Here is a 19,339-nt window from a genome sequence, read left to right as displayed (position 1 = left end):
TAATTATAATATGATGTATGTTTCGTCAGTGTTCCATGCTGAAATTGAAAATGGAAAAAATTGAAAAAAGCAAGCGTTCCACAGTTGCCATGGTTACCTCAGACAAACGTATTTGTGGGGGCTTAGCCCATAGACATATCAATACTATTTTTTATATATGTCTATGGGTTAGCCTACTTCTAGCTTTGATTAACTTGTATTCTAACGTCTGAGGTTACTGAAATCTTAAACCGTCGTCGAAAATATTATAATTCAACGTTAAAAGGATAATTAGGCAACTTTCAGGATCCCCAGTATTATGTTTTAACTTGCCTTATCGTAGTTAAATCCCAAATTGGGGCGTGAACTACCCTATAATTCGCATTCTGTAAATACTGCAACATTAAGCCATAAACTCAGCTGGACACGCTGAGGAGTGATTATAAATTCCTCCAGCTTCACCGATGACAAAAGTGAGGAACTGGAAAGACGACAGTGACTGCTGAAAAGCCTCTAGTCATGTGCATATATATGTGTGACGTCATTGTGTCGAATAAAACGCGAATACGCGCTATAAGAGACGCTCGATACAGTTTCACGAGGGTAATGTAAGAGCAGCGGAGTCATAAACAAAGACTGGTGGCTGTACTTGCAGTAGCAACAGACCGTCTAAGCTAGAACGGTTGAGACTCGGAGCGTTTTGAAGTCGGACAGGTATCGTTATCGCAAAACGTGATTGATAAACCTCGCGCGTAAAGAACGCAGCTGAACACCATTTGCCATGGAAACCATTGGCAACATTTCGGACTTTTTCTATGCGCTTTCTAACCCGGCGATGTCGAACAGCAGCGTATTCTGCCGAAACTTCAGCAACAGCTCCAGTCTCGTGAACATGAACAGCTCCAGATGTGACAGGACGGCTGAGCTGGACAAAAGCTCAACTCCTGTGATAGTGGCGATCATCATCACTGCGCTGTACTCTATAGTGTGTGTGGTGGGACTGGTGGGCAACGTCCTCGTCATGTATGTTATTATAAGGTAAGTAATGACACCTAGGTAAATTGTTTTATCTGTAGCCGAGACATAGAACACATCTGAGATGGCTGGCTCCCTCCAAACAGCCCTTTTAGAGGATGAATAGTCTAACTGGTTTTATAAACTTGGCTGCTTTTTAGTTTCAGAAGGAAACCTGTTGAATGAGATTCTGATAGTTTTTCAATCAGGGTTTCTGGCCATTAGATTCGCAAACGACACGTTCATTGCAGAAACTCCAGTAGGCTCTTCAGTCACTAAAACGGCCTATCAATAATATAATACACATATCTCTTGTTCGTCATGTGTGTTTTATGCATAACATATCTGCTTCTAACTTATAAAATATAAATGCTTCTCAGCTCGGCACTATTATTTTCATATCACTGTTGAAAAACATGATCGAGTGCGCGCGCGTGTTACGTTCCTGTCAGAGTACGGGAGAACAATACATCACAACGTGTCATTCACACTCTATATGATTTGATGAAGTAGCTACACATACTACTCAGTCACTTGCGTTAAGCAACATATTGACGTTCAGTAGAGATTTTGTATGTAGAAAACAATTTTGTTTATAAAGGCAAATGGAACAAAACTGGGCGGATGCTCCATATGAATAATCGATGCTGAAATGCAGTACAAACTGAATGGCTAATAATATTGAATATAAAAAGGAAAAGGAAATATAAAGGATAAAAATAGATAGATAGATAGATAGATAGATAGATAGATAGATAGATAGATATACTTTGAAACTATATGTATTATGAAAAGTGGTATGCATATAAAATTGATTTGAACTGAATGGACAGACAGAAGGATAGATAGATAAATAGATAGATAGATAGATAGATAGATAGATAGATAGATAGATAGATAGATAGATAGATAGATAGATAGATAGATAGATAGATAGATATACTTTGAAACTATATGTATTATGAAAAGTGGTATGCATATAAAATTGATTTGAACTGAATGGACAGACAGAAGGATAGATAGATAGATAGATAGATAGATAGATAGATAGATAGATAGATAGATAGATAGATAGATAGATAGATAGATAGATAGATAGATAGATAGATAGATAGATAGATAGATTAAGCTATCTACACTTCACCATTAACGTGTGTTTGTACATGCTCATGCTCTTTTAATTTCATGCACCTACAATTCACAGCTGTCAACTTTTAATGATTCAGAGGTGTTTTTGTGACTTGCCTCATCTAACCAGACACATGACAAACACATCTGACCTGATCCTTTAAACCTTGGATCAAAGTCATAAGTATAAGGGAAGGATACAGTCCACAGAGTAATTAAACACAAGTGAAGGAATTTCAGTGAGGGGGTGGGGGCTTGTTTGTCTTAGAGAGTTGTGATTAAATAGGTGACACTGTATTTCAGATCACGCACACATTAACTACATTATATCCGTTATATGTACTTCTTAAAGAGAATAATGTTTGCTCATCAGAAATGTCATTTAAATTCGTAGATATGTGATATATTGAGCAGAAAGACATACAGGAATCAAGAAATTAGTTTGTAATTGCTGAAGCATTGACCTCTACATAAGGTCACTTTGTGGAGTACTTTCTATAAGTTTATGAGCAACCAATCACAGCTTTAGGGGTGGCTGTCTACAGTGGGAAGCATAAGACCGCTATACCCCAGTAGGTGCAATCTACTTCTGTGATTAATGAGCTGATTGCAGTCTGGGATTGGTCTATCGACCCCCATCATGTGGTAATAAAATAAGCCTTGGGAAAAATAAAAAATACTGAGTAATGACAGTAGTCGATTTGAAAGTACAGCATGTTTCCTCTCATTAGTTACCAAAAGAATTTAGATAAGGTCTAGCTAGGAAACCACTTTGCTTTAATGGAATATTTCACACACACAAAAAAAACATTTTACTTATCCTCATGTCATTCCAAACCTGTTTGACTTAAATTTTTCTGTGGAACACCAAAGATATTTTCGAAAACAGTTTGTGCCCATTCACTGAAAGTCAGTCAGTTCCAAAACAATACTGGATCGAACTAACATTCACCAGTGTTGGATGTAATGCAATACAATTAACGCAAATTATGTACCGTAATCAGATTTCTTTAACTAACTAGTAAAGTAATGCATTACTATTTAATTTGGAAGGAAATATCTAGATTACTTTTTTAAGTAAGTAGCACCAGTTACTTTGTTTCCCATGTCTTGTCTGACAGTGTTATAATGATTTTGATAGGAATCAGGATTAAGTGCAGACATTGTGTTGCGTGAACATTATGCTTGCTGTAGTTCAAGGACATGTATTTACTCATCTCACCTGCAAAAAAACATTCAGTAGTTTGAGGACTCAGTATTCCTCAAAAGGAATGAAAACAGTCAAATTAAAACTTAGAATATTAAACTACAAAACTGAAAAAATAAATATGTCAAATAATACAAATATAATTCATGTATTATTACCCTTTTATTAACCAATGTCTTTGCTATTGACCTTCAATGATCCAATTCAACCATACTGAGCAAAAATTACATTTCATTTTTGTTATTGCTGAATAGTGCTGAACGTTCTTCTCCTGGATCATATTCTTCATGCAATTTGTTTAAGCTGTGCCCTCTACTGCACAGACATAAATTTACATTTCCTTAAGCCTGAGGTGTATTCATTTCACTTTTGTTGTGAAAGGGCTTTTACATTTGTAAAAAAAACAACTTTTTTATATTAAAAACAAACAAGCATGCCCTGCCCAGATTTTAAAAGTATCACAAAAGTAACGTGTAACATTACTTTCCATAAAAAGTAACTGATTTGTTACTTTTTAGGGAGTAACGCAATATTGTAATGCATTACTTTTAAAAGTAACTTTCCTGTAATGCATTACTTTAAGATGTGATAGTAGATCACTGTCTAAAACACATGGGAACATCCTACATACAATCTCAAGATCAAAAGTCAAGATCAAAGGCACTTCCTTCAAGTCCTGCTTCTGAAACATTTGAGTGTCACACTTGTACCAAAACCCACCTCTTTATACTGCAGCACTCATTTCAGAAAATCATTGAAGTTGTTATTTTTTAGCCCATCAATAATTTATAGATTCCCACATGGAATTCTCTTGAAGCAAAGCCTAGATATTCATTAGAAGAAAACTTTGACTTTTAAATAGTTTGTTTTTCTTTAGGTGGAAATATGATAAACACCGATATTTAGCCACAGCTGTAAAGTGTGTTCTCAAACAGTCATCATATCTGTTCAACAATTCAATTCACTTCTTCATACAGTAGCTTGACATTGTGGAAATTGGACCTTAAAGAGTAAATGGTCAGAAACATTTAATTATACCTGTAGAGCCGTCATCAACTGATAATTGCATTTGGAGTCATGTTGTTTTAACCTGTTGAGCATCCAGTGTTCAGGCATTCCTGCAAGTGACATTCACAGTTGGGCAGAAAACAGGGTTTAAGTGTTAAGAGAGAGTAAATGCTGTGAATTTAAATAGCATATGTTTCTCATTGTTATGGAAAACCCATTGTTTATATTTCAGCTCTGGCAATAACTGCACCCTTTACATCTGTCCTGCAGCTACAAGCAAATGAGAAATAAATGGAAAACATTCATCAATTATATTTCTTTAGACAGAAGGATATAGAATAGAGTAAACATTTGTACAGATCAATTAATAGATGAGTTTCTCATACACATCATGGGGAAAGGTTAAATGCTGTTCTTGTTTTTACTACTCTTTCACAGAAAAGTACACAAGAGATGAGGCACAAAGAATCAATACTGTCCACAATTTTTCTCATTTGTTCTATTTATCAAAAGCTTGCTGATATTCCTCCCTTATCTCTGCATATTTTCCCCTTGATTTGTGCCAAATGAAGCTCAAACATTCAATTATTAAGATAAAAGTAAAAATCATATCACAGAGACAACCAAAAAAGGGTAATTCAGTTCATACTGTGCTCTGGATAACTGAACGAAGGACGACCTCAGGTTTCAGACAGCTACTCGATCCAGCATCCTCTCTTTACACCCTTTTTACTTTATAGCATTTTGAGCTCTACTTTCGAATTTTCAGGTAAATGTGCCCATGATGTATACTGAACTAACAAAAGGGACGGTAGCCACAAATGTTTATTGATCCTTGTGCAAGCCTAATGGTTCTTATGATCCATTATAAAATATGTGTAAATAAGGCTTATGTCAGTAAGGATGTTGTTTTGAGAGGTTGTATCCCACCCAAGTTATGTTTTTGCCGATAATGTGAAAAAAAAAAGAAAAAAAGAGAGAGACAAAACAACACAAAACTAAAATTACATATTACTATTTTATTTAGTTTTTTCTCTCTCTGACTCAGACAGTTACTGTGCTGGCAATACAGAGGTCGTGTTTGTATCTTAGAATAAATATGTGCCTCTAAAACTGAAAAAAGATATTCAAACGATGAATTGCAAACATATTATGTAAAATAGTCAGAGACTCAACGCTGTGGAACGGTTGTTCACAGGAGGATCTAGAGCTCTGTTGGCTAATCAAGCTTGCTGTAGGACTGGAGCTGTTGTGCTGTGTGATTGAATTAAATGAGAATATCTGAGCCCAAGCTTCGCTTCAGAATCATTAAAAAAATTTATTCAGTGTCAGATAAAACCCACAGTCCTTGCCTTGGCTGACAAATAATGATTTCTTAATGATTTATCAATAATGTATTTTTAACTGTAGAAAAAAATACAAATAAAAAAATAAACTACTGCTGTGGTTGCCCGAATAAAAGAATCATTCTAAATTGAAATACCACAGTAACTACTTTGAATCAGTTGTTCACAAATCAGTAACAACACAGAGGAATGATATCATTTGAATCATTTTGAAAACAAAAAAGTTAATATTTTTTTCCAGTTGATAGATGATAAAAGCATTGAGAGCCAATCAGAATCCACCGTGCTTTAAAGGGTTGTGAAACCCCATACTAGTTTTTCTAATATTTTAGCAGAGGTGTATGTGTTGCACATCATAGAAGACAATGTTAGTTTTCGTTAGTTCTAACTGTTGGAGGAAACTGGTTAACTTCAAGCTTTTTTGCATAATGTTCATCTTCCGGGTTTAAAATCTCCATCGTGTTAACGTCACAAATTTGGGATGTGGTAATGGACTATAGTACATTGATGACACATCGGTGTCTATTAAATTATTAATGAGACTGCGTGTTCTTATCCTATGATAAGATGATAAGATGCTTAGCTTAATTATTCACAACAGCACATGCTTATTTGCTATGACGGACGCTTTAGACTGTGAGACAGCGTACATTAACTGAGAGAAACATTCATGGATTGAAGGAGAGTGTTTGTTTTTGCTTTGTAATAAGAGTTGGGCACAAACACGATTCATTTACTTAGTGAGTGCAACCGTTTTTACAGCTCTGTGACACAACCCGTCAAAAGGCTTATATAAATGTTGTAGAATAAGTCTAAGGTTATCAGAGGTGCAACAGCTCATTCATAAATATGCTTTCGATTGCAAAGTACAAATGGTTGTGCATTTGTTTGTGTTTTTAACTTGATGGAAGCGAAATTAAACTGTCTGGAACGGAAGCTGTCTGTGCTGTCTGTCCTCTATTCCCCTTCCACTCCTCAACAAACCAAGGCCACTTTTTTTTTGAGTTTTTTAAAACGGTGCTGAGATCTAACATAGGTGCTGACACAGGAGGTTTCACGACCCTTTAAAGAGCTTTAGGCAGACTATAGACGGTTTCATCGGGCACACGCGCCTGGACCTAAGTTAACTTCCAGTCTGTGTTGTGTATATCGGTCTGGCTGCAGTGCCATCTACAAACGCAGTTAAAGTCAAGGTGATGAGTAGACTGAAGTTGGGCTCAGGTGGTTGTGCTGCGGGATGTGTTTCCCATACATTTATTTATTTTTGGAGACTCGCCACAATTTTAAAACTGATCGATTTTCAAAAAGGCTTTGTTAAATAAACATGAGTAACGTAACATTACGTAACGTACTGCACGTTTAATAATAATTCCTTACATTTATGTTTAAATATCAAAACGAGGCACGGGTGTTTTTATATCGCTGTATTTCTGAAAGAAGATTTGCATGTTATATGCGTGATAAAGCAGCGTGTGAGCGTACCAGCTCTGCTTCGTTTACAGCTGTTACTGGGGAAACCTCTATTTCTCGCGCTTTATGTCTATGCTTTAAAACATCTCCTGCTGGCAAATAATGAATTAGCATTTTCATTAAGTCCGCCTGATCCACACAGAAAACACATTTTGTTTGTTATCAAAAAATATCTACTCTAGAGGGACTTGGCTGTTGTTATTGATTCTATTTGGAGTCTACCGGAAGTTAAGTTAGGTCCACAAAAGCGCTCACGCACATTAACGTTTGTTTATGTTGATGCCGTTGAAACCGTCTATAGAACTGCAGCATGTGCTTATAATAAACAGAATGTTATATGAGTTGGCATGGATACTGATATAGTTCCATCATGACAACACTCTGAAGATTTTAGTATGGTAATGGATATGACAATGTTAATGTATTTGGTCTTGGCTGCACAAATATCATATATAAATCACCTGCAGCAGATCTATACAGGTGGAGCTGGGGAAGGTGGAGGATTTCAGAGGAACTCTGGAAACATGCTGCGAACTGCTCTAGTGAATTCTAAACAGCCATTTAAATGTAAAGCTACGTATGCAACATGAACTCATCAGCTTGCTGTGCCAACTAGTTTAATGCTGTGATTATAATCATTTTACATTAACGACCCATCATCATGCATCATCTAGAGTTTTATGACAGAATTTAGCATTTATCATTATAGTTCCTTTATAGTTAGTTATACAGTAAAAATAAAACATTTAGAACAGATTGTTTAAAACTGTAATTTACACACACACATACTGCTAAATAAGCAAGGCTACTTAACTATGAAAATCTATGAAATAACAACCAGAAGTAAGTCTTCCACATACAGAGGTCAACACAGTGTCATACACACCATCCTGGTAACATATACACAACATAAAAAATAATGAAATAAACATTAAATAAATAAGTTGTAACACAAAACCCTACTGTACATACAATAACTGATAACTAAAACATTTAAGAAGCAAAGGTGAAGTGTCACCCAGGGAATTCTGGAAATGTCAGTTTACATTTTTAAGATTTTTGCTCTAAAATAACATGAAATGTAAGGTTAGCTCTTATTATTTTTAATACTAGCATTTTATAACAGTATTGTACCATACTTTTTCTTTTTTGGGGGGTGTGGTGGGGTTTCCATCTAAAGAGCAAATTCAGTTGAATTGCTGCAGTGGAGAATATAGTTACTGAAAATAAATAATGTTCAAAGCCTAAACAGATTCCTAGAGACACTTCAGCCTCTGAGTCTGAGATCCACAGAATGACTTGAAAAGTGCTATTTGCCAGCATCTTAATTCTTGACAGATGACAAGCCTGCACCTGACAGCATGAAAGCATAAGCACATACTGGCTGGTTGTTGTTGGGACTCTAGGTGCTGGCACTGGACTCCAGCCTAGGCGTGCATTAGCTTGACTGTGTCTGACATTCTAAGTGTATGGCATTAAACGTCGCCTTTGATTCATTTTGAATCAGCATAGGCAACTCATGCATGACTCACCCAGATTAGTTTGTGGTGATCCATTCTGGTTACATTATAATATTTTCCTCTGCCAGTTTGGAAGCTTTGAAATCAGAAGCACACAATGACAAAAAGAGAAAAGGAGCTTTTGATTTATTCATCAGTTTCTATCCCATTTTCTTATTTTCTGGCTTTTATAGATGAAAATGCTTGCTAATGCCCATTTTAGAAGCTTGTCATTTGGATTGACAGCTAGCATTTAAAAGCGGATAATTGGATATTTAAACAATGTTTTTTTTTCATATACATCCTATCAAATCAAAGAGACAAAATAGCGATGAGCAGCATGAAATTTCAAAGCTTTGACTATTTTAAGTCATCATCCTACATCTCCCACTTATGGCAATGAAATGATTTTGAGTTAATGCTTTAGTGCAGCATCTAATTCACAAACACCATAAAGTTAATTTGTTCCAAGTGTTTTCTAAATCAATATCTGGAATTCAGCATAGCAGTATGTCCATATCTATGAGCAGATTGCACATAGGTACTGTAGATGGTACGTGAAATCTGCACGTTCTGGTGTTCCCTAGCAACAAGCAAGTCTTTGGTTATTTCACAACACAATCTGATTTTCCAGGTTACTACATGGTTCATTTCTTCAACAAAAGTCATTTTCAAATTCATTGCCTTTGAAAAAAAAAAAGAAGATGATGAGTGAAATAATATGAGTGAGATGACACTGTTTTCACATTGATATTGTAATATGTTACTACTAAAAATACAGTAACATTTCTATTTTAATACATATTTTAATGCTGGATTTTCAGCAGCTATTACTATAGTTTTCAGTTTCACATGCTACTTCAGAAATCATTCTAATATGTTGATTTGCTGCTCAAGAAACATTTCTTATTATTATGCATGGAGAAAGCAGTTGAGCTGCTTAATATTTTTGTGGATTTGTTTTCCCCAGGAGTCTTTGATAAATGAAAAATCCAAATGAACAGTCTAATATGAGTGAAATGTTGTCATGTTTTTAATCTATTACCCTCACACAATTTAAATAGTAATTATTCTTTACTTAACAAAGACACAAGCCTCAGTTTCAAACAGTAGTCTTAAAGCTTTTCATTTGTAATTTATGTAAATAATAATAAGAATACAACAGTAACAGATAAAAATGAATCATCTTGCAACTTAATATTCTCATCATCAAGGCCTGAAGGTCCACTTGCAGGGTATTTAAAATCTCTATTTTTACAGGTTTTTTAAATCTGTCTTATGAGCATTAGCTGTCTTTACGTGCCAGAGGCAGATAGAATAATTATACTCATACATTTGAAAAAAAAACAGTTCAGCTTCACTCAAGAAAGCTGACATGGACAAAGACACCATCTGAATGACAGGTATTTCTTTCCCGTGTTTTGACGCTTGAACAGTTGCTTTGGACAGGTCTCTGTAGAGTGTGTGTTAACTATGGAAGACATGTGTCTGTCTACATCTCAGAGTTAGCAGCTGGATGTCCTCACTTTAACGTATGGAGTGTGCTCTTGTGGATGGAACTTCTAATTCTTTCCATAAGCAATACTGCACACCTTCCTCTAGGTTAATCAGAATTCTTGGTTGCCAGGCATGTTGTCTGATATCGGTAAACTTCTCTCTTTTTTCAAAGATTCAAAGATGGCATAGATGTACAGTAACAGTTTCTGTAAAGAACTTATCACCAGCATCCAAAATACCGTATACTGTTAATCATCAATGTTGATTCAGCAATCAAGATTAATAAATGTTTTATGTGCTTCCAGTAAGTGGTGTTCACAACACCAAAGAGCAGCTCCTCCACTCAATGATTAGACTCAAAGGCCTGGCATTTAATCTCAGATGTCTTTAATGTGAAGTTCAGAGGAGCAGAGCATCCCTAAGATGCCCTCATAATTAGTCAGTGCCTTGTGGAAAGCAGAAGCGGTGTGATCATTTGTCTGGTGCAAAGAGCCTTTGGATGACAAGGTAATCATTAGTAATGGCTGCCAGCCTAAACCGTTGTATGAGACTTCCAGTTAGTGATAAATGAATCTGCCCACATCACCACGGGAAGCAGAGTTGTAGCTAGGCATTTTCACTTATGCTTTAATTACTTTTTTTTTTATTTAATTTACATGTTATTGTATTTTTTTCATTTATCTGTTGGATATGTGCTCAGATATACAATGACCTGTTAACGTTGTTGGCAGTGTATGGCAAATTATACTAATAGACTAAAATCAAAGTTGACTACCGGTATATCTTTTTTGTTAATTAAACATTTTAATTAATTTAATAATTTTTACATTTTCTTTTTTTTTTTAATTCAGGAATTTATTTATTATTTTTTTTTATCAACTACATGGAGTCTTGGTGCATACAGTATAAACAGTACAGTTTAAATAGCTATTTTCCTATGTTAATATATATTTTGTGAAGACAAATCTGTCAGTCATTACTCTTCTATGTCACATCTTTTAGAAATCATTCAAATTTGCTGATTTAATGCTTAAGTTCTAAATTCTAAGTTAATATTTTTGTGGAAATTGTTATGCATAAAATATTAAAGATTCATTGATGAATAGAAAGTAGAAACTATTAATTTCTTTAAAAATATTAAAAACACTAACCCCCAAAATGATGAATGGTAGTGTTGACAGACGGATGAACGGATTAAAAATTATATTAAATAATTTAAATATTCGTATTTTCAAAGAAAATAAGGCTAATGTTTCTTCCTCTCTGTACTGAAATGCATTATCATTCTCCTCTTTAAATCAAGTACGAGGTATGAAAGCTAATGAATGGGAACAGCCAAGTAAATGGGATTGAAGCCAGTTTATGTTTGTGACCTTCAGTGTCTTCTTGAGTTTGGCCTGTGACAGTCAGCTAAGCAGAACTGCGGCTGCATTTATCAGACACACATTCTATTTCAGAAGTTGTTTTGTCCACACAGGCTATATTTTTATAGCTGACTGTATACATTTCGACACTCAAGACTTTGTCCTGATTTATGTTTATTTCTGTGAAAGTCAAACAGTGGAGCTCTAACAAATCATAATCGTTTTAACTGAGATGGTAGTTTACATAGTGGAAATGCTGTTAATTTATCATCTCCGCTGCTATTGCAATACATTAGAATTTGTGTATCTTCATAGTCAAGATGGGGCACGGATCATCTTTTGTTTATTACCTTTCCAAGAAGAATGGTAACAAACATAGAGACTTTAAAATAGGTATTTCTTTGATCTGGATGTTTACTACAGAAGAAAACCAGCAATAGAAATTATGCTTTAATGCAGTTTAATCCTGAACAAAGTTTATGGAATTAACCATTTAGGTCCACGCATTTTCTTGATAAAGGAAGGAAGTGAGTTGATATACAGTTTCAAAACTCCGTGTCACATGTCATAGGAGGGAAACGAGGAAACGTGGAGAAAATCTTCCACAATAAACAGATTTTAACAAATAACCAAGGAAATACACTTCTGGTACAGATGGTATGACATAACACATGGTATGACCATAGACACCGAACAAAGAACTCTGAACAAAACTCACTTTAAGTACAAAACTAAATCAGGGGAAGACATGACACACCTGGAATCAAATTAACTATTTAAACACAGCTGGAAATTAATACACATAACAAGGACAGGAAACAAATAAGGAAAACAGTAATATACACGTGACAGATGGCCCCCAGCTTACGCTCTTCCGTGTCAGCTGCGTCACAAGGATGCACTGTTTTCTTACAAATCAATGCGTAAATATACATAGAGAACATATCCTTGGGGTGCGACTGACACAGAAGAGTGTAAGTACACTGCATTAGCTCATGTTCTCCGAAATGGCACTACAGTGATATGGGGATAGACAGAGAAGACGAATTGTTGAATAAAGTCGTATTTTTGTATTCTTCTTGTACAAAATGTATTCTCGACACTTCATAACATTACGGTTGAACCACTAATGGCAGATGGACTATTCTGACTATGCTTTTCATACTTTTCTGGACTTTGACGGTGCATTTTAGTTGGCAGTCAATGGGACGGTCACAAGCCTCCCAGTTTTCATCCAAAATATCTTAAATTGTGTTCTGTAGACGAACAAAGCTTTTGGAACTACATGGGGGTGATTAATGTAAAAAAAAATATATATATATATATATATATATATATATATATTGGGGTGGAGTATCCCTTTAAGTTCTTTGTAATAAAGTGAAATCTATCAGTAATTAGAAAGCAATCCTGCCCTTTGTCAGTGGAAATTAATATTAGCTGGTTCAGTCTTAACTAATGGCCTTTAAAAAGGTGTCTTGCCAACTCATCACACAAGAAACATTTCATGATGGATAAAAGCAAAGAGCTCTCTCAAGACCTTCACAAGCTTATTGTTGCAAAACATACTGATGTCATTGGTTTCAGAAGCATTTCTATACTTCTGAATGTTCCAGTGAGCACTGTTGGGGTCATAATCTGGATGTGGAAAGAACATTATTTCACCATAAACTGGCCATGACCAGGTACTCCTACCAAGATTTCTGACAGTGGAGTGAAAATAATTTTCTTTTTCTTTAGAAATATCTGGAATCAGCAGGTACAATTGTTGAAAAAAGAAAACAATAAGTAATGCACTCAACCGCCATGGCTTGTATATATGTTCAGCATGCAAGACTCCATTGCTGAAAAAAAAGCATGTTGAAGTTCATTTAATGTTTGCTGCACAACATTTATACAAGCCTTTGAAATATTGGGAGAATATAGTCTGGTCAGATGAGACCAAAATTAAACTTTTTGGATGTCATAGAACAAACCATTTTTGGAGGTCAAATGGCACTGCACATCACCCCAAAATATCATGGTGTGGCACTGGCAAAATTCATACAATTGAAGGAAGGATGAAGATGAAACAAGGGTGGACATTTCATCAACACAAACACAGCCGAGGAAACTCTCAGTTGGTTAAAAAAAGAAAGTAAAGCTGCTAGAATGGCCCAGTCAATTACCTGACTTGAATCCAATAGTAAAAATATGGAAAAAACTACAGATCAGAGTTCATAGAAGAGTCCCACAGAATGTTCAGGATTTGAAGACTGTATGGAGGAAATACATTTCAGTAAGCGTGTCCAATACTTTTTCCCAGGGTCATTTCATTCTATTACAAATAACTTAATTTCTGAACTTATTTGATTTGTTTTCTTTGTATGTATGTTTTACTTGGGTTGTCACCAACATCTGGTGAACATTTAATGTCAGCAGCACCTTTAGAAATATATGTACTGAGAAAATGGTGACCAACACTTATTTTACCTTCTGTATTTACAGTAGATTGATGTAGGCAACCATTTTGCACTCAGTTTTTATTATTCCAGACAAAATTATTATTTAAATCAATATCTAATTTTTCAGTGATTGAAAGATCCCCCTGTTGCTCTTTTATTCATGGGGTTTTCTATCAAACAATAGCTTGAAAAATAATCTTCCATTTTCTGCACCAAAGGTATCTTTTCATTTCATCACACCATGCGCCACTCAGTTAAGGGGAAAAATGCCTTGTGTAATTATGTGTGGAACCAATCTTTCATGTGACTCCAACAATGTTATTATGAACATGAAGGTTGATGTTGCCTCTGTGCCCAGTAAGGTTTAACATTTCTTTTTGTGATAAAATCTAAACCAGAATTTTTCTGGCAAAAACTAACTATCCCTCCAGAAAAGAAGTCTTCTAATTTAAGTTGTTAGAATGAGAAACAATAAAAATTCTGAAGCTTTGAACCATCCGAACATCTCTTTGTGTCACATTCAAACAAAGTGTATTTTTCCATGTGTCTGCTCATGTACGTACATTCTACATGAGGTATTTTCTACCAGAGGGTTATTTATCCTAATGAAATTTAACCTGCACATTTCTATTCATAAAATCCATAAAATAAACATTGCCTTGAGTCTGTACACCTCACCTCATATTACTACCTTTAAACTGGATAAACAGCTGCTCAAAAGCTTGTAAATATGTTACGGGGTTGATTTTTTATTACTCAAGGCTGCAACATTTTGCATAATTGTGTATATAATGGTGGTTGTCTGGCCTCTCAAATTAGCATTTGAATGAAGGTCATAGTTGTATTACAAGATGCACACGGTACCTTTTTTAATGGCTTGATGCACCATGTGTATTGTAACTGTAATCATTTTAGGCGGTTATATGGAAAAATGTGTACTATGTGGGGAGTCCTTTTATGTCTATTTGGTTTATTTCAGTATTTTTCTGAGAAAACGTTTCTGTTAACTTCACTTCCCCACCATTACTCACCCTCATCAAACTGCTATTCCATGAATACACATTGCATCTCTTTTTATTTAATAAACTTAGCTGACGTAATGATCTCCATCTATTTTTATCCTTTGCAGATACACCAAAATGAAAACTGCGACCAACATCTACATCTTTAACCTTGCTTTAGCAGATGCCTTAGCGACAAGCACTCTACCGTTCCAGAGTGTGAATTACCTGATGGGTACGTGGCCCTTCGGAGACGTGCTGTGCAAGATCGTGATGTCCATTGATTACTACAACATGTTCACCAGTATCTTTACCCTCACCACTATGAGTATCGACCGTTACATTGCTGTTTGCCACCCGGTTAAAGCCCTGGACTTCAGAACCCCCCGTAATGCCAAGATTGTCAACGTGTGTAACTGGATCCTCTCATCTGCCATCGGTCTCCCTGTCATGGTCATGGCCTCCACTACTATTGACTACCACAGCAGTCGTATGTTTGCCAACACATTCAATACACTTTCTATGTAAAGTTCTGATATTACTGCAAAGGGATGGTTCTCTCGAAAATGAAATATCTGTCGTGACATTGTATGACATTCTTTCTGTGGAAACACAAAAGAAGATATTTTAAAGATATTCAACTTATTTTTTTCCCCATACAATATAGTAGAAGAAAAAACTGAAGAATACATTCTTTTGTGTTCCATAGAAGAAAGAAGGTCACACAGATTTGGAAACATGAGTGAGCAATAGATAGTTGAAAGTCTGAAAGTCTTTCATTTCTCTTTAAGCCAATGCAATGAAAAGCATGCAATCAATTTTACATTTTGAAACGAACTACTGCCTTGTAACTAGGTTGCACAAAGCAACAGATGGTGTGATGCTGAAGTACCAAAATTCCAATTGTCTGACTTGATACAGACTTTCACGTCAACAATCAAGTGCTCCAAACTACTAAATCAAAAAATCTACGATGTTAATTTAAAATAGTCAATAGTGGCAACGGTTGGGTAAATCTCAATATGCGGTCATTTGCAGTTTCGTCAGATATCATCTTGATAAAGCACATCACATATCATGTTTTTTTCTGATCAGTAAAATGAACACAATGGATTTTGTGTCGAAAGGCAATATCCAATTCACTTTTGTGAGTTAGCAGTTTGGAAAAAACCCAGTCAATCATTCAGAACCGTTACTGACTTAACAAGTAACTCCCTCATTGAAACGTGGGTCATTTTTTGGTAATCAACGATTCAAAATGAACAGGAAATCTATTTTGTGTTACGTTAGCTGTTCATGAAAATGCCATTAAAGACATATTAATTTTAGCTTAGTATATTAATAATCATTTTGGCAAACAATTCTTAAAAAAGAATTGGTTTATGTAACACATTTACATTTAAAACAATTAGAAAAATCGTTCTAGTTACCATACATTACCATATAACGTTAAAATGTTAGAAGGTTGTTTATACAACAAACAATAAATAAATACAATAAAATGTTTCTGTAGCTCAATTGGTAGAGCGTTGCATTATCAAGTGCAAGGTTGGGGGGTTTGATTCCCCGGGAGAACATGATAGGTAAAAATTGATAGCCTGAATGCACTGTAAGTCACTTTGGATAAAAGCGTCTGCTAAATGCATTAATTTAATTTACAATAAGTACCATAGTTTTTCCGCAACCCTATCAGAACAGACTGCACTTCAACACACTTCCTCACTTCTTATCATCATCTCCTCTTAATATATTAAGACATTTTCCTCAGTACTGGAAACGTCCCGTATTATTTCTGTGGCAACACAAATTTTGTAGACAGGAAAGAAGTGTTGAGGCAGAAAATTGTTATCGAGTGAATTTAGATAGATGTCACTTCTAGTCATTTTGGGACGAAAATCATAAGGCGGTTTAATAGCCGTAGCAGAAAGGCCTTGGTCTGTGAGGCTCCCCAAACAATGCTTTGAAAAAATAATGACTAGTGGGTTAACTGTCATCTTTACAAATATGAATTGATTTTCACATGACTCAATGTGTTATTGTACTGTGCTCTATTCTTACTTTCACAGCGTTTGGCATCACTGACTGCACTTTGCTCTTTCCCCATCCTTCCTGGTACTGGGAGAACCTCCTGAAGATCTGCGTCTTCATCTTCGCCTTCATCATGCCCGTCCTCATCATCACCATCTGTTATGGCTTAATGATCCTCCGCCTGAAGAGTGTACGCATGCTGTCTGGCTCCAAGGAGAAGGACCGCAACCTCCGGCGCATCACCCGAATGGTTCTGGTAGTGGTGGCAGTTTTCATCGTCTGCTGGACACCGATCCATATTTTCGTCATCATCAAGGCCCTGGTGACCATTCCCAACTCGCTCCTGCAGACCGTCACCTGGCATTTCTGCATTGCCCTCGGCTACACCAACAGCTGCCTCAACCCAGTGCTCTACGCCTTCTTGGATGAGAACTTCAAGCGCTGTTTCCGCGAGTTCTGTGTTCCCAGTCCATCTGTGCTGGACCTCCAGAACTCCACACGCACTAGGAACCCCCAGCGCGAGGGCCAGTCCAGCGGCCACACGGTGGACAGGTCGAATCAGCAGGTATGACTAGTCATGGAAATGTCATCACTGGAGTCCCGCTGCCAGCCCAGTGTTGACATGAGCTCGGATGCCACACAGGTCACCACGGGTGTCTAACACCTTCACCTATAGAAGCTCTTTAAGCGTCTTGCTAACTTTTTCACAATTTTGGTATGGAGGAAGACTGTTGAAGTAGATTTCGATGTGAAGTACAAAATATATTCTAGATTACTGACCCCAATAAGCTGAGCTTATTTCACTATCTGTGATGTTCACAGCCATGCATCCAATGTGTCCTTTAGTTTAGTTCAGCATTCAAGAACTGGGTTTATTCACTGTATAGAGTTGCATCTTAAGTCCCCTTTAACATTTAAATGTTACTTAAAATGCTAGATGGATGATTATTTCATGATTGATAACATTGTTTTATTTGTAGGAAGAAGAAAATGTATGAACTCACAGAAAATGTAAATGATGTATTTAACATAAAATGACAATTCTTCTAAATGTTCAGCCTTAAGTGTATCTGTCTTTGCCTTAAATTGTACAGAATTTAAATTTTCAATTGCTTTCATGGCCAGCGAAGCGATTTGGTTAAGCCGTCTTCGGTTATGTTCCTTTGGAGTGATTGAAATTAATCATCAAATGACTGTTAGATGTGACGTGCGTACTGTGTCTCTGATTTACCATGGACTTCATAGAAAAGCTGAACACAATAACAAAAACGCCTCTTGCAACAATGAATCATTTTCATGCTTCAGTGGTGACAAATGTATTGTGCTTGTACTCTGATGCAAATCTCTTGTACTAATGTAAATGTCCAGTGTAATTGTCTGTTTGTCACTCACATTGAGACATTCTGTCTAAAAAAGGAAATGTTAATTGCTCTAAAATACCTTGAAGATCCATGTGCAGGTGTTTCTATAAGTTTTGATATGCAGCATCATAAATAAATAATTCACACTAAAATATGTGTTTGTAGTGAGATGGCGCTGCATAATTAAATTTGATTAGAAGGTTATGCAACTATAATTTGTCTTGTCATTTTTCAACTGTTGTGGCTCTGAAAAATGAATCAACGTTAAATGATGGGAGAGTTATATAGATCAAAGGAACAGTTCACCCAAAACTGAAAATTTTGTCCTCATTTACTCATGTCATTCGAAATCTGAGTTTTTCTTATGTTGAACACGAAATGAGATATTTTGAAGAACCAAACAGCTGGTCCCAACTAACATTCATAATGGGGAAAGAAATACTGCGGGGACCATCAAATGTTTGATTACCAGCATTTTTCAAAAATCTTCAATAATGTTCAATATAAAAAAATGAATCTCATACAGATTTGGAATGACATGAGGGTGAGTTAATTAATGACAAAATTATCATTTTTGGGTGAAGTATCCCTTTTAATGTCAATTGATTTTCAATTGACAATCTGACTGTCAGTGTGAACCATTGTTTATGTTTCTAAAGTTTGTTCTGTGAACTTTCTCAGGTGAAATCCAGTCATTTTGATAAGAAAAATTCCCCCAGGCAGATTACGCAACAGATTGGCCACTGCAATGACCAACACAAAACTGCTTAGTTTGAAAATGACTTTTGTGTGAGCTGTGCTTCATACATTACCACACTATTGATAATACACTTTTTTGAAGCTTTGATTGTGTTTACAGTGTGCAATATAACATGTTCATATTTCGCGTGTAAGAAAATAACAGTGTTTCGACGACATGGCGACAAACACAAACAGCTCTTCCTCTTCTCCGTCGGAATGCACAAAGACCACGCCCCCTTTCATGTGTATTCC

The 19,339-nt window shown here is 35.9% G+C and overlaps 1 protein-coding gene across 1 annotated transcript; it reads left to right on the top strand.

The window, feature by feature from the left end:
* The first annotated feature begins 422 nt into the window (after positions 1-422).
* Positions 423-18,545, top strand: LOC113057015 (delta-type opioid receptor-like). Its single transcript, XM_026224010.1, has 3 exons — positions 423-1,017; positions 15,086-15,447; positions 17,024-18,545. Exons 1-3 carry the CDS (start codon positions 761-763, stop codon positions 17,554-17,556), a joined length of 1,152 nt encoding a protein of 383 aa, XP_026079795.1. The 5' UTR covers positions 423-760; the 3' UTR covers positions 17,557-18,545.
* The last annotated feature ends 794 nt before the right edge of the window (positions 18,546-19,339 follow it).

This window comes from Carassius auratus, chromosome 38, assembly GCF_003368295.1.
Source record: "Carassius auratus strain Wakin chromosome 38, ASM336829v1, whole genome shotgun sequence".
NCBI lineage: Eukaryota > Metazoa > Chordata > Actinopteri > Cypriniformes > Cyprinidae > Carassius > Carassius auratus.
This window is presented reverse-complemented; position numbering and strand designations above follow the sequence as displayed.